The 13648-nt window shown below is 41.4% G+C and overlaps 1 protein-coding gene across 1 annotated transcript; it reads left to right on the top strand.

Annotated features, from left to right (window-relative positions):
• Nucleotides 1–2184: 2184 nt before the first annotated feature.
• On the top strand, nt 2185–13380 carry LOC306776528 (vitellogenin-2-like; the record flags this gene model as incomplete). Its single annotated transcript, XM_079267241.1, has 34 exons — nt 2185–2271; nt 4425–4445; nt 4545–4721; nt 4834–5085; nt 5174–5335; nt 5428–5576; nt 5683–5833; nt 5921–6078; nt 6152–6317; nt 6409–6534; nt 6629–6850; nt 6941–7158; nt 7248–7345; nt 7429–7553; nt 7787–7888; nt 8014–8133; nt 8236–8422; nt 8503–8596; nt 8714–8899; nt 8985–9132; nt 9220–9418; nt 9987–10516; nt 10609–10653; nt 10733–10801; nt 10896–11102; nt 11193–11335; nt 11569–11707; nt 11817–11946; nt 12038–12221; nt 12319–12413; nt 12514–12608; nt 12706–12871; nt 13016–13177; nt 13271–13380. 34 exons carry the CDS (start codon nt 2185–2187, stop codon nt 13378–13380), a joined length of 5223 nt encoding a protein of 1740 aa, XP_079123367.1.
• Nucleotides 13381–13648: the final 268 nt, after the last annotated feature.

Here is a 13648-nt window from a genome sequence, read left to right as displayed (position 1 = left end):
GTTCATTTTATAATGTCTTAAACCACAGTTCTGGCCAAATATTGAACATTGCACATTTTAAATGGGAATTTTCAAGAAATTGACAGAGCCACACTAACTTCTAGAAGATGATCAAAGTAACATAATATAACACAACACAACACACCAGGAGTCTGAGCTCACCAAAAACAATTGTAATCTGCTGTTTAACATTTTAAAGGAGTGTGGAAAGTCTGTTTTTATATCAGGGCCGATCCCCACACTTGGTCGTGGAGCTGATCGTTTTAGCTGACTCCTCCATACCTGGCTCCAATCTGTCAGCAGGACTCACAGCAGTGGCGGCTGGTCAATAGAGGGCCATGGGGCCTGGCCCCACCTGGAGCCACACAAACAAACAAAAAACAAAAAAAAATTATAATAATCATAAATTATACAAATTGTCAATATTTGTGTTTTTGAACTGTGGAATGTACCCAGTAATATGTGTAAAATATGATATCTGCGCAAAATATATGCTTTTCCTGCTCGTCCTCTCCGCCTGTGTGCTCCTCTGCTCGTCCTCTCCGCCTGTGTGCTCCTCTGCTCGTCCTCTCCGCCTGTGTGCACGACACGTCTCAGAACGCGCAGCTAGGGGGGCCTAATCATTTTGGCCCAAAAGAGGCGGGTCTATAAAGCAGTTTAGCCAATTGCTGATTAAAGATATAAATGACTGACATGCAATTTAGCCAATCAGCGCCCTCAAATTGATTCAGCGTGGGGCCAGAACGATTCGGCCCCCCTAGCTGCGCGTTCTCGTCAGGAGAAGTCGCTACGCACGAGCGCCAGCGCCAGCCCGAGCACTACTCCTCCAGGTCTCGTTTGACAGGAGAACTTTGGCAGAGATTCTGCAGCCAAAGAGCTGATATCAGATCAGCCTGACCTCACAATCAGACAGCAGACTAGCGGGAAAGGGAAGCAGCACATGCATCTCAATAAATAACCATGTTATATTATATTATATTATATAAGTGTTATTTACCGCTTTTCTTCGTGTTGGAATAAATGTTAAATATTTAACTGCAAAGTAGTAATGCATGTTTGATACTTTCATTTTTTTTGCATGAAATCATACTGGGATGTTTGCTGAAATTGATAGGATGGCCCTACCTAGAAAATGTTCCGCCACTGCCTCACAGCATGGGTTTTATTGACAATTTTAACCTGTTCTGGATCGTGCCTTTTCGTTTCAAAGAGACGGGATCCATCCCAACAAGAGGGGCAGCCACATGCTATCGGCTAACCTGCAGCATACAGTGCAGCAGTCATTCACACGACTTCTAACATGTCACACAAACACTCACCAAACGGATCCCCCTTCCTCCTTTTCCTCTCCATCACAACCTCAGCACACTGATGCACATGAGAGCTCCCCCTACAGGTCCTTCTTGGGAGCAAATGTCAAGTCAACTATTTCATCCTGTACTACTGCACCCCATTCACCTCTCATAAACAGGGCAGAGAAACCCAAACCACCATCACTTCCCATCACAGACGCGCTGCAGCACGCTCTCTGTCAAACCCCTCTGGTGCTAACCAGAACAATTTAATTACAGTCTGTCTGCAACCTCTGCCACCTCCTGTTCCTGACTGTAAGCCTGTTAGTTTTGGCCTTTTCAACATCAGATCCCTAAATAATAAGTCGTTTTTAGCTCATTATTACTCGCTTATTACTTTTAATAAATTAGACTTTTACATCATCACAGAGACATGGTTGTCTCAGGGAGACTGTAGTTCTCTAATTGAAGCAACCCCTCCAGATATTACACATTTCCACCAACCCCGGCTGTCGGGCAAGGGTCATCTACAGAAAAGTTTTTAAATGTATTCCCATTTTACATGTCTGTTTTACTTCATTTGAACATCTACATGTATTTTACGGGTGTTGGAAAGATGCAATGAAGACTTATCAAATGGCAGTTAAAGGTGACAGAAATTCCTTCTTCTCCAATTTAATTTGAGCAAATCACTCGAATCCGAGAATTTTATTTAAGATAATCGACTCCAACTAGTTCAACTAGCAGTTGGCTTCTCATTGGTTTTAACAGACGACATCACCCCAATCCTGGCTTCTCTCCACTATCTCCCTGTACCTTTTTAGAATTGATCTTAAGATTTTACTCATCACTTTAAGCATGTATGGGTCCGGCCCCAACATATATAGAGGAAATGTTGACCCCCTATGAGCCAGCTCGCAGCCGAAGATCCTCGGGTGGGGTCCTTCTGGCTGTTCCAAAGTCGAGGCTGAAAACTAAGGTGACCATGCCTTTGCCATCAGGGCCCCTCGGCTTTGGAACGAGCTGCCTGAGATAAGGTTCGCAGAATCAGTAATCTCTTTTAAATCACTTCTTAAAACACATCGTCAGCCATGTTTCTGTAGATGAGCGAGCAATCTTCTGTACTCCACCGCAGCAGGGAGGATCTTATTTTGTTTTGGAGGATTTATTAATGTTTGTTTGCTTTTTCTCTTCTTTTACTAACCCACACACATATGGCGTTAAGCTAATGTAGCTCCGGGGTCAGCAAACTGCTTCAGACACGTGTAGATAACGACGCCTTTATATTCGCCATTTTAGAGTCTTGCGACATCATACGTTGTCTGAGCTGTGCTCTCACCTCTCCCCCAAACACACACGATATGCATGCACACACACACACTCACACACACACACACACACACACACACACACACACACACACACACACACACACACACACACTCACTCACAGACTCTCCCTCTTACCACATATTGTTGATTCTAGATAGCGCGCTCATAAATGTATTGTATTTGTTGTAAGTTTTAAATATTAGTTGACGAGATCATTATTATTGGAATTTTATAAACTCTGTCATACTTTAAAGAGCAGCTTTCTGTGATTACTGTGCACGTGTATTGTGGTTAGTGTTACGTGTCTGTTGATCAAACTCAACCTTCACTTTTCACTCTGAATGTGGAATAGTACTTTGACTATTGACATTGTGAGTGAATAGTAATTATGAGACTTACATTATAGTTTGGTTATTGGTCCCTATTCTCAGGGTGTTGCCCCGTTATTATTAATAATTGTTAATAATCTTACTGACATTAATAATCCTATTGATGTGAATAATTGAGTTTTTCATATATCCTGATAACTTAAACACGCTACTTTTCATTTCCAACATATATGTATATGTATGTGTCTTATTAGTTTACTTCATTTATTTCTTAGTTTATTTTTAACCTATCCAACTGTCTCACTGAGCTTTCTGTTGTTGTTATTTTCTTGTTTTTGCTGCTTTGTTTGTCAAAGCACTTTGTGAACTCTGATTTTAAAGGTGCTCTATGAATGCAGTTATTATAATAATAATAATAATTATTGTTATTATAAGTTAACACACTGACATTTTAATGAAAGATTGGAATGCTAACATGTTTATGCAACAGAAATCCTTCTATGATAGCATTTTTATAATATTTTATTTCACTGTTGTTTTTATCATAATAATGTGATTTTTAGACATTGGATGCTTTAAAACTGTAATTGTTTGATTTTGGCCATTTATTGAATAATAAGTTACACATAAGTATATACTGTACATGAATTCCATTTTTAGATATGTATTATTGGTAAAATAGTTATTTGTAAATGTAGATAAATGTTGTTACACTGTCATAAAGGTTAAAATAGCATTTCATTTCATTTGTTGAAAATGGGTTATGCCACGAGACAAAAAAATCTATGTATTTTGGACATTGAGCTGTTTGTGTCAGGCAGTCCTGACTGATGTCATGAAAAATGTCACACAACTTGTGTGACATTTTTCATTCGTGTTTTACTGTTTGTCTAATCTGCATGGTCGGGGCAAGGTAACATCAATGACAATGAAGGCGGATACTGAGTTAATGATACATTCCGAGCAACAAAAACTGTGTATATAAGGACACCTCTTCTTGTAGTTCTTCACATTCATCAGCCATGTGGGTGCTTTTGGTAGCTCTTGCTGTGGGCCTTGCCGGTGAGTATGTCTTTATGCATTTAAAAAATAATTCAATTTAACCTGAAATTGAATTAAGGTTCAGAAAATGTTGCTTTTTGGAGAATGAGATAATAGCAGAAGAACATTTGTACATGGTAGCAATTATCTACTGTTATTGTGTTTTATTAGGACATAAATAACTTACTTTTTTAGGAAACTACTTCTGCACTTGCTGACAGTGTAATGCTGTTGATATATAACCAATGATAGAGCAAAGAAATTGACATTGGGTTCTCCAGTGTTACCAACCGTCTTTCTAAACTCTGTTTTTAGAAGTGCTATATATATAAAGTTATTATTATTCGTATTTCCAGTTAAATACCTTTTTTCTTCATATCTTGTCCTTTCTTTGTTAACATCAAAATAACTTTTTATTTCTATTTTGTAGCGTGTCACCCGGCGAACCTTGGTAAGTTGTCATTCTGTTATGTTAAAAATATAATTCTGGTGTATAGATATAAAATGTTTCTCAGTTCAAAGTGGTATTGAAATGGAAATGCATTCATAGTTGGTTTTCTTGTCTATTAATGCAGCTCCAGAGTTTGCCTCTGGAAAGACCTATGCCTACGAATATGAGGCCTTTGTTATGGGCGGCCTGCCTGAAGACGGTCTGGCACGGGCTGGAGTGAAAGTCCGTAGCAAAGTTATGATCTGTGCAGAGGCTGCTGGCACCTTCATGCTGAAGGTAAAGACAATTTAAATGTTTTCATTCATTTATGATTAATATTAAGTGAACTGGAATAATGAGTGGCTATATCAAGTGGTCAATGCACTCAAAGTATCATTCTTCCTTATAGCTTGTGAACCCAGAAATCTTTGAGTACAGTGGCATCTGGCCCAAAGATGATTTCCTCCCAGCTACCAAGCTGACTTCAGCCCTGCAGGCTCAGCTCTCGACACCCATCAAGTTTGAGTATACTAACGGTGTTGTTGGAAAAGTGTTCGCTCCGGCTGGCATCTCTACAACTGTGCTGAATGTCATCAGAGGAGTCCTCAACATCTTCCAGCTGAACATCAAGAAGACTCAAAATGTCTATGAGCTGCAAGAGGTACAAATAACTCATCTTCATCAAGTTCCACTCCCAAAATGCCACAATACTTAAACTAACAAAGTGTGTTTGGATTTATGTCAACTAGCCTGGAACACAGGGTGTGTGCAAGACACACTATGTCATCAGTGAGGACACAGAGGCTGAGCGCATCATGTTCACCAAGTCTAAGGACCTGAACGAGTGCCAGGAGAGAATCGTGAAGAACATCGGTTTGGCTTACACAGAGAGATGCACTGAATGTGAGGCTGTAAGTGCAAAGTCCCCTCTCGCTTCATAATATCTAATACAGTATACTCCTTGACACTGCTGGTGTGATAATATTGGGTCTTCTCAACGCAGAGAGGAAAGGCCCTGAAGGGAGCTTCTGCTTTCCACTACACGATCAAGCAAACAGACACCGGTGCTATGCTCTTGGAGGCAAATGGTACAGAGATCATCCAGTTTTCACCTATCAACATCATGAATGGTGCTGCCCAGATGGAGTCTAAGTATGTGGTTTAAATTAAAAAGAAGAGTGCAATACTTGTGTCATCAGCACTATTCTCAACACAAAGTGTCACAGTGCAGATTGATAGTGCTAATGTTTATTTGCAGGCAAGTCCTGACCTTCCTGGAGATTGAGAAGACCACATTCAATCCTCTCCCAGCTGAATATCTTCACCGTGGATACCTGCAGTACCAGTTTGGCGCAGAGCTTCTCCAGACACCCATCCAGCTTCTGAGGATCACCAATGTCGAGGCTCAGGTACTTCATAAAATGATCCCTCAGATTTTTGTTGAATTCATCTTGCAGCAACAAACTTTTAAGTGAGAAATATTTTTGTCCTGACAGGTTGTTGAGATTCTGAACCACCTGGTCACCTTCAACGTGCCCAAGGTCCACGAAGATGCCCCCCTGAAGTTCATTGAGCTCATCCAGCTGCTGCGTGTGGCAAGCTCTCAGAGTATCGAGGCCCTCTGGACTCAGTTCAAAAATAGAGCTGATCACAGGTAACTGCGACTTTCAAGAGCATTGAAAAATATGTGCCATGGATAATACAATTATCTAATATTATTTTCCCAGGCACTGGATCTTGAATGTTGTCCCTGCCATTGCTACTCCTGCTGCTCTGAGGTTCATAAAGGAGAAGTTCCTTGCTGACGAGCTGACTATTCTGGAAGCTGCTCAAGCGCTGCTGGCATCTGTACACATGGTGACAGCTGACCTCGAGGCCATCAATCTTCTAAAGGCAAGTCAGCATTGCATTTTTCTTTCTTTGTAAGGATGTAAAAACTGGGATGCATAATCATCAATTCCCAAATCGTTTTACCCCTTTTCAGGAGCTGACTATTAACCAAAAGATCAAAGACAACCCAGTTCTGCGTGAGATTGTCATGCTAGGATACGGCACCATGGTTGCTAAATACTGTGCAGAGAACCCAACCTGCCCCGCTGAGCTTGTGGCGGTATGTATCGTTTTTTAAGTGTGTTTGATATCAATTCAATTCAGGTATAACATCCGAGACATGTGACATGAATGTTTTTCTGTCCCTTCCACAGCCCATGCATGATCGTGTTGTCCAGGCTGTTAGCAAGCAGGATTTTGAGGGGCTCATTCTCGCTCTCAAAGTTCTAGGAAATGCTGGACATTCTGCCAGCCTGAAGCCAATCATGAAGTTACTGCCTGGCTTTGGAAGTGCTACTGCTGCTGATCTGCCACTCAGAGTTCACATTGAGGCTGTTCTGGCCCTGAGGAACATTGCTAAGAGGGAGCCCAAGCTGGTGAGACTCGCCTTTTCGATTCCTTGCATTGCTAAAAATAAATGGATGGATTTAAGGCGGTTTTATGTACATCCAATCTTTGTGAATTAGATCCAGGCTATGGCTGTTCAGCTGTTCATGGAGAAGGATCTCCATTCAGAACTCCGTATGGTTGCTGCTATTGTGTTGTTTGAGACCAAGCTGCCCATGGGTCTGGTGATGACTCTTGCTGATGCCCTCTTGACTGAGAAAAATCTGCAGGTCTCTAGCTTCGTCTACTCTTACATGAAGGCTATGACCAAGAGCACCTCTCCTGACTTTGCCTCTGTGTAAGAAATATTTTATTTTATTTTTGCAATTTAAACTTGTACCAATAATGCACCAATAATCACATCATCTTTTAATGTACTACTTTCAGTGCTGCTGCCTGTAACGTTGCTATGAAGATCCTGAGTCCCAAATTCGACAGACTCAGCCATCGCTTCAGCAGAGCTTTCTATCTTGATAGCTACTACGGTAAGGGCATAATAGGATCATTTATCATCAGAGATTTTGGATTCAAATATGTGTTGTGACGGTTCTTGTATTTTGCCCTGCAGACCCCTGGATGGTTGGTGCTGCTGCCAGCGCCTTCTATATTAACGATGCTGCATCTGTTATGCCAAGAGCCATTGTGGCCAAAGCTCGCACCTACATAGCAGGAGCTTATGCTGATGTTTTTGAGGTAATCATGTTTTTCATAGTTACCTAATACACTGAAAGGCTATTGTATATCTGGCATGTGCCCTCCACTCTGATACACCTTTGCACAACGCACTATGTCAAATTATATTTGCAAAAAGGACATTGAGCTAGCCATTGTCACAAGCTTCATTAATATGGCTTCATATCAACCTTTCACATGGGAATCATTTTAAAAGTACTTACCCATCAAATGCTGTTTTCCCATTTTTTCAGGTTGGAGTGAGAACTGAGGGGATGCGGGAGGCCTTTTTGAAAATCCAAGAGGGTCCTGAGAATGCCGACAGGATGACCAAGATGAGACAAGTTATGAAGGCTGTAAGTTTAAGGCATCACTCTGATGCAAATTGTTTTTTTTAATCTTTAAGAATGATGTGATCAAAGCACATTTTCATTTATAGAAGTTTAATGCAGTGTTCCAATTACTTGTCTTCTTCGCACAGCTTTCTGAGTGGAGGGCTCATCCTTCCAGCCAGCCCCTGGCCTCTGTGTATGTGAAATTCTTCGGACAGGAAATTGCGTTTGCCAACATTGACAAAGCCATTGTTAACCAGATTATTCAGGTACACCATCGCCATTTTCTACGGTACTGTAAGTGACTGCTAAGTAATACAAGTATTATGAACTAAATATATGATGTCTTATAAGAGATGTTGTGCTTACAGCTTGCCAGTGGAGAAGCAATTCGCACTTATGGCAAGGAAGCTTTGGATGCTCTGCTGGCTGGTTTCGTATCGCATTACGCTAAACCATTGCTGTTTACTGAGGTTCGTCGCATCTTTCCCACCGCCACTGGTCTGCCCATGGAGCTCAGTTTCTATACTGCTGCTGTGGCTGCTGCAACTGTTGACTGTAAGTTGCAATTGTGTAGCTTAAAAGTTGCTGATTTGACAAAATGACTTATACCAATGCTAAAAATGTTTTTTTCACAGTCCGAACCACTGTTACACCATCTCTGCCTGCCGACTATCAAGTTTCCCAGCTTCTGAAGTCTGACATAAACATGAGGGCTGAGATTAGCCCCAGGTAATACAGGTGTAGCTTCATTGACAACTCATAAGGTTCTTCTCATCGGTTTCACTATCAAAAAGAAATGTATTCGGGGAGATCACCCTTAAAATGTATATGTTCTGTCCTTTACAGTATTTGCATGAATACGTACGCAGTTATGGGAGTGAATACTGCTTTCATCCAGGCTGTTCTGATGTCAAGAGCCAGAGTTCACACAAGTGTTCCTGCAAAGATAGAAGCAAGAATTGACATGATTAAGGGCAACTTCAAGTTTCAGGTCCTGCCTGTTCTTGGTGTCAATAAAATTGTATCTGCACGGTATGTACTTGTCACCAAGTAACATATATCACCCAGTTTGTTTGAAATTCTGTTGTCCTTAAATTATTTTTACTTTCTCCAACAGTGCTGACACTGTTGTTATTGCAAGAAATGTGGAAGACCTCGCAGCTGCCAAAATCACACCAATGATTCCAGCTGCAGCTGAAGCACAGTTGTCAAGGAAGACCTCCTCTAAGATTTCAAGTATGGCATCCTCTCTGGCTAGTGACATGGTGAGTTTGATTCACTGACCACATTTTCCAACACGAGCATTTACCCTTTTCTAAATGAATATTGTGACCTCTGTTGTTGTTTTACAGTCAGCATCATCTGAAATCCTTCCCGCTCCCAGAGAAGAGAGACTCCCCAAGGCGTTCAAGAAGAAAAGGTGTGCTGAAAGCAAAACCTTTGGATTCAAGGCATGCACTGAGTTTAAATCTCGCAACGCCTCCTTCATGAAAAAGTGGCCATTCTACACCATGATTGGAGAACATGCTTTCTTGGTTGAGGTTTCTCCAGGCAAGTTAATCGATGATGTTTCGGCTTCCTTCTACCTTAGATGCCTTGTAGTAAATAGACATTTCCCACACACTGGCTTTCAAATAATTTGGCTTTGTTTTACTCACAGTTGTAGTGACTTCTTTGGCTTGTCAGACTGGCTCGTGCGGTTAATCGAAAATAAATCAAGGTTGTTCCAAAACACATTCAAGAAAGGAAATAGGCCTTTACGACAATCAAAGCCAAACTAAATTAAATAGACCAAACTCAAATAAACTGATAAGCACACTTAAATTGTCGAGAGATTTACGTAAAACGGTTAACATTAAATTGATTTAGGACTGTCTTTCGTCGACGTCTTCAACTTCAAATTGCTCACACCCGACTCTAATTAATTAGCTGGGGCACCATGGGAATTGTATAATTCTTTCTTCTGTGGCGTAAAGAGCATACCCTTTAAGTGGCAATATTGTTTGGGCTAGTTACACAACACAAAAACTGTCTCTAACAGACGGCATTACATTACGTATAAGTAACTTTGTAATAAGTTGCTAAAAAGTAACATATCTATTGATCTATTTGTTTGCAGCTGCCGGACCAGAGGTCGAGAGGATTGAAATTGAGATTCAGGTTGGAGAAAAAGCAGCAGAGAAGATCATCAAAGTCATTACCATGAGTGAGGATGACGAACCTCTCGAGGACAAGAACGTCCTGATGAAGCTCAAGAAAATCCTGGAACCCGGTCTGAAGAACAGAACAGCACCTTCCTCTAGCTCCAGCAGCTCTTCTTCTCGCAGCTCTCGCTCTGGCGTCTCTTCCTCTGCATTATCCAAGTCCTCCTCCAGCTCCTCCTCCTCTCGCCATAACAGCAAGAAGGTCGCTTCAACCAGCAGTTCTTCAAGCAGCCGTTCATCTCGCTCGTCCAGCAGCAGTTCTTCCGGCAGAAGGTCCTCCAGCGCCAGCTCCAGCTCCAGCTCCAGCTCCAAAACCAGCTCCAGCTCCAGCTCCAGCTCCAGCTCCAAAACCAGCTCCAGATCCAGCTCCAGCTCCAAAACCAGCTCCAGATCCAGATCCAGCTCCAGCTCCAGCTCCAGCTCCAGCTCCAGCTCCAGGTCCAAGGTGAGTCAGCTTTACCTCTGAACATATAAAATAAAACCCAGTAGAATCAGAAATGTACGTGAACGAATGAATATACTTTTTTTCTATTGCAGCAACAACTGTATGCAATGAACTTTACCAAGAACCACATCCACCAGGTAATCATCAGATTGATGAGACAGCCATTTTTTTACAACATGTATAAGCAGGCTAAATGTATGGCTTCTTTGTTTGCAGCATGCCCGCTCCACAGAACGTCCCAGCAGCAGGAGCAGTGCCCAGAGCTTCGAGGCCATGTACAATAAGGTAAGTCATCAGACAAAGACATTTACAGACTGTTGTATTTGTTGGGAAAAAATCTAAACTTTCGTTATTGTCAATCTCTGATTTTCACTTAAAGGACAAGTACCTCGCTAATGCTGTCACTCCTGCTGTGACCATTCTCATACGTGCTGTGAGAGTCGACCACAAGGTTCAGGGATACCAGATTGCAGCTTACATTGACAAACCTAATGCCAGGCTGCAGATCATTTTTGCCAACCTGGAAGAGAATGACCACTGGAGAATCTGTGCCGATGGTGTGATACTGAGCAACCACAAACTTATGGTAAAAAACATTTGATTTGGTGATGTAACAATAGTTGTTAGAAATCTGTCTGATGCTTGAGATTTTAACTCTGATTGAAATTTCTCTTAGGCTAATTTTGCCTGGGGCCTTGAGTGCAAACAATACCAGACTAATATCACAGCTGAGACTGGTGTTGTGGGTAAAGAACCTGCACTCCGCCTGAAGATTACCTGGGACAAACTTCCAAAGAGCATGAAGTGTTATGCCAAAGAGTAATGAAAACATTTTTATTTGATGTTGAATGTTGTGTTATAAAAACATGGAAAACAAAGTAATGAATTTCTAAATACTCTCAGCAACTACCATAATCAGGCATCCTGGATGTAGACATTTGTGTCTATATTACTTTCTTTTGGAATGATTTCTTCTTAATCTTCCAACACACCTATCTACCAGACATGTATTTAGAAAAATGAAAATAACCTTCATCTTTATGGTTTCCTAGGATCTCTGACTACATTTCCTGCATGACAAAGGAATTTGGAATGACCCAGGCAAAGGCCAAGAATGTTCCTAATCAGATCAAACTGTCTGTGGCTGCTGCTTCTGAGACAACCCTGAATGTTGTTCTGAAGACACCAAAGGTGCGGTTTTATCGCCCATTATTTACACTCAGAAAATGTCTGCATCATACTTTGTCATACAGTTTGCATATACACTCTTCATAACAATTTTGATATTTCAATATTACAGAGGACAATGTACAAACTTGGCGTGGGTATCCCTTTTTATCTGCCAATCGGAGAAACTGCCGCTGAGCTGGAACCATTCCAGAACAACTTGGCCGACCAGATCTCCTACTTGCTCACCAAAGCTAATGCAGGTGAAAACATTTAAAGGAACAGGTTTTACTTAATAGTCAGGCGGATCCGTAAATAGTTAACTTACTGATTCATCTTTTTCTCCCACTTCAGCTGAGTGTACCTTAGTCAAAAACACACTGATCACATTCAACAACAGGAGAAACAAGATTGCGATGCCCCACTCTTGCTTCCAGATTTTGGCTCAGGATTGCACCACAGAACTTAAATTCCTTGTTCTGCTGAAGAGGGATCAAACACAGGAACTGAACCAGATCTATGTCAAGATCGAAAACCTGTAAGAACAAGTATTCATCAGTAAATTGTAGGAACTGTCCCTGAAAAATAATCTAGAAATGAACTTCAATACATGTATTTCAATTGTTTTCCAACAGTGAAGTGGAGCTGTATCCCCAGGATGGTGTTTGCAAGGTCAAGGTTAACGGCCGTGAAATCTCCAACAGCAACCTGCCATATCAGCATCCCACAGGTTTTATATTCTATTCATTCAAATTGAACTGTCATGCTCAAATGTTTCAATTTGTTGAAGGTAAAAAAATCCCATATTTATATATTTTCATTCATTTCAGGCGGAATTCAGATTAGACAGAGCGGTGAGGGCATCGCTGTCCATGCTCCCAGTTATGGTCTCCAGGAGGTCTACCTTGATCTGAACAAACTGAGGGTAATACAAGAAATCTGACAACTATCTTTTAGATTTAGATGTATTAATCTCCGTCCTATAAATGGAGCAAACACTGAACTGTTTGAGGTTTTTCCAGGTTAAAGTTGTGGACTGGATGAAAGGACAGACCTGTGGACTCTGTGGAAAGGCTGATGGTGAAATCAGACAGGAGTTCCAGACACCCAACAAACGCCTGACCATGAACGCAGTCAGCTTCGCTCATTCCTGGGTTCTGGCTGGAAAGAGCTGCCGTGATGCCTCTGGTAATACAATACCTGCTTCATCCTTCACTATAAGAATATCAGTTTCTGTCCAAAATGGGATAAATCATATCAAGAAACTCTTAAAAAGACTGCTGTTGTAAGTAACTAATTACAGTGCCGATCTTCCATTGTCACCCTTTTCAGAGTGTTTCATGAAGCTTGAATCTGTGAAGCTGGAGAAGCAGGTGAACCTCCATGGCCAAGAGTCCAAATGCTACTCTGTTGAGCCTGTGCTGCGCTGCCTGCCCGGCTGCATCCCAGTGAGGAGCACAGCTGTCACTGTTGGCTACCACTGCCTGCCCATTGGTGAGTCTGCAAAAAATATCACAAAACTGAACTATACAATATCTTATTATCTTAAGCAGTGCCTAATTGCTTTACTCCCTCCATTTTTTTCAGGTGCTAGCCTGAACCGCTCTGACCAAAGAAGCATCTTTGAGAAGAGCATTGACCTGAGGGATGAAGCCGAAGCCCACCTGGCCTGTCGCTGTCCCGCTCAATGCGCATAATCTCACTGCCTTCAGTCAAATTATGTTGTACCTTTTGTTTCAGACAAAGTATTTCTGATTACCTTGTTGAACTGTAAACATACTAAATGTTAATAAAGCAAACTGAAAAATCACAAGAGGTCGTCCAACTTTCATACTCATGTTGAAATGAAACATAGATCAAACAAATAGATAAAAAACAACCAAAACCAACAGGCAGTCATTTAATCTTGTCAATGTTACACTCAATTTGTCACCTTTTAGCAAAACAAAATGTTTGCAGTACACT

The sequence above is a fragment of the Melanostigma gelatinosum genome (assembly GCF_949748355.1).
Source record: "Melanostigma gelatinosum genome assembly, chromosome: 4".
Taxonomy (NCBI): domain Eukaryota; kingdom Metazoa; phylum Chordata; class Actinopteri; order Perciformes; family Zoarcidae; genus Melanostigma; species Melanostigma gelatinosum.
This window is presented reverse-complemented; position numbering and strand designations above follow the sequence as displayed.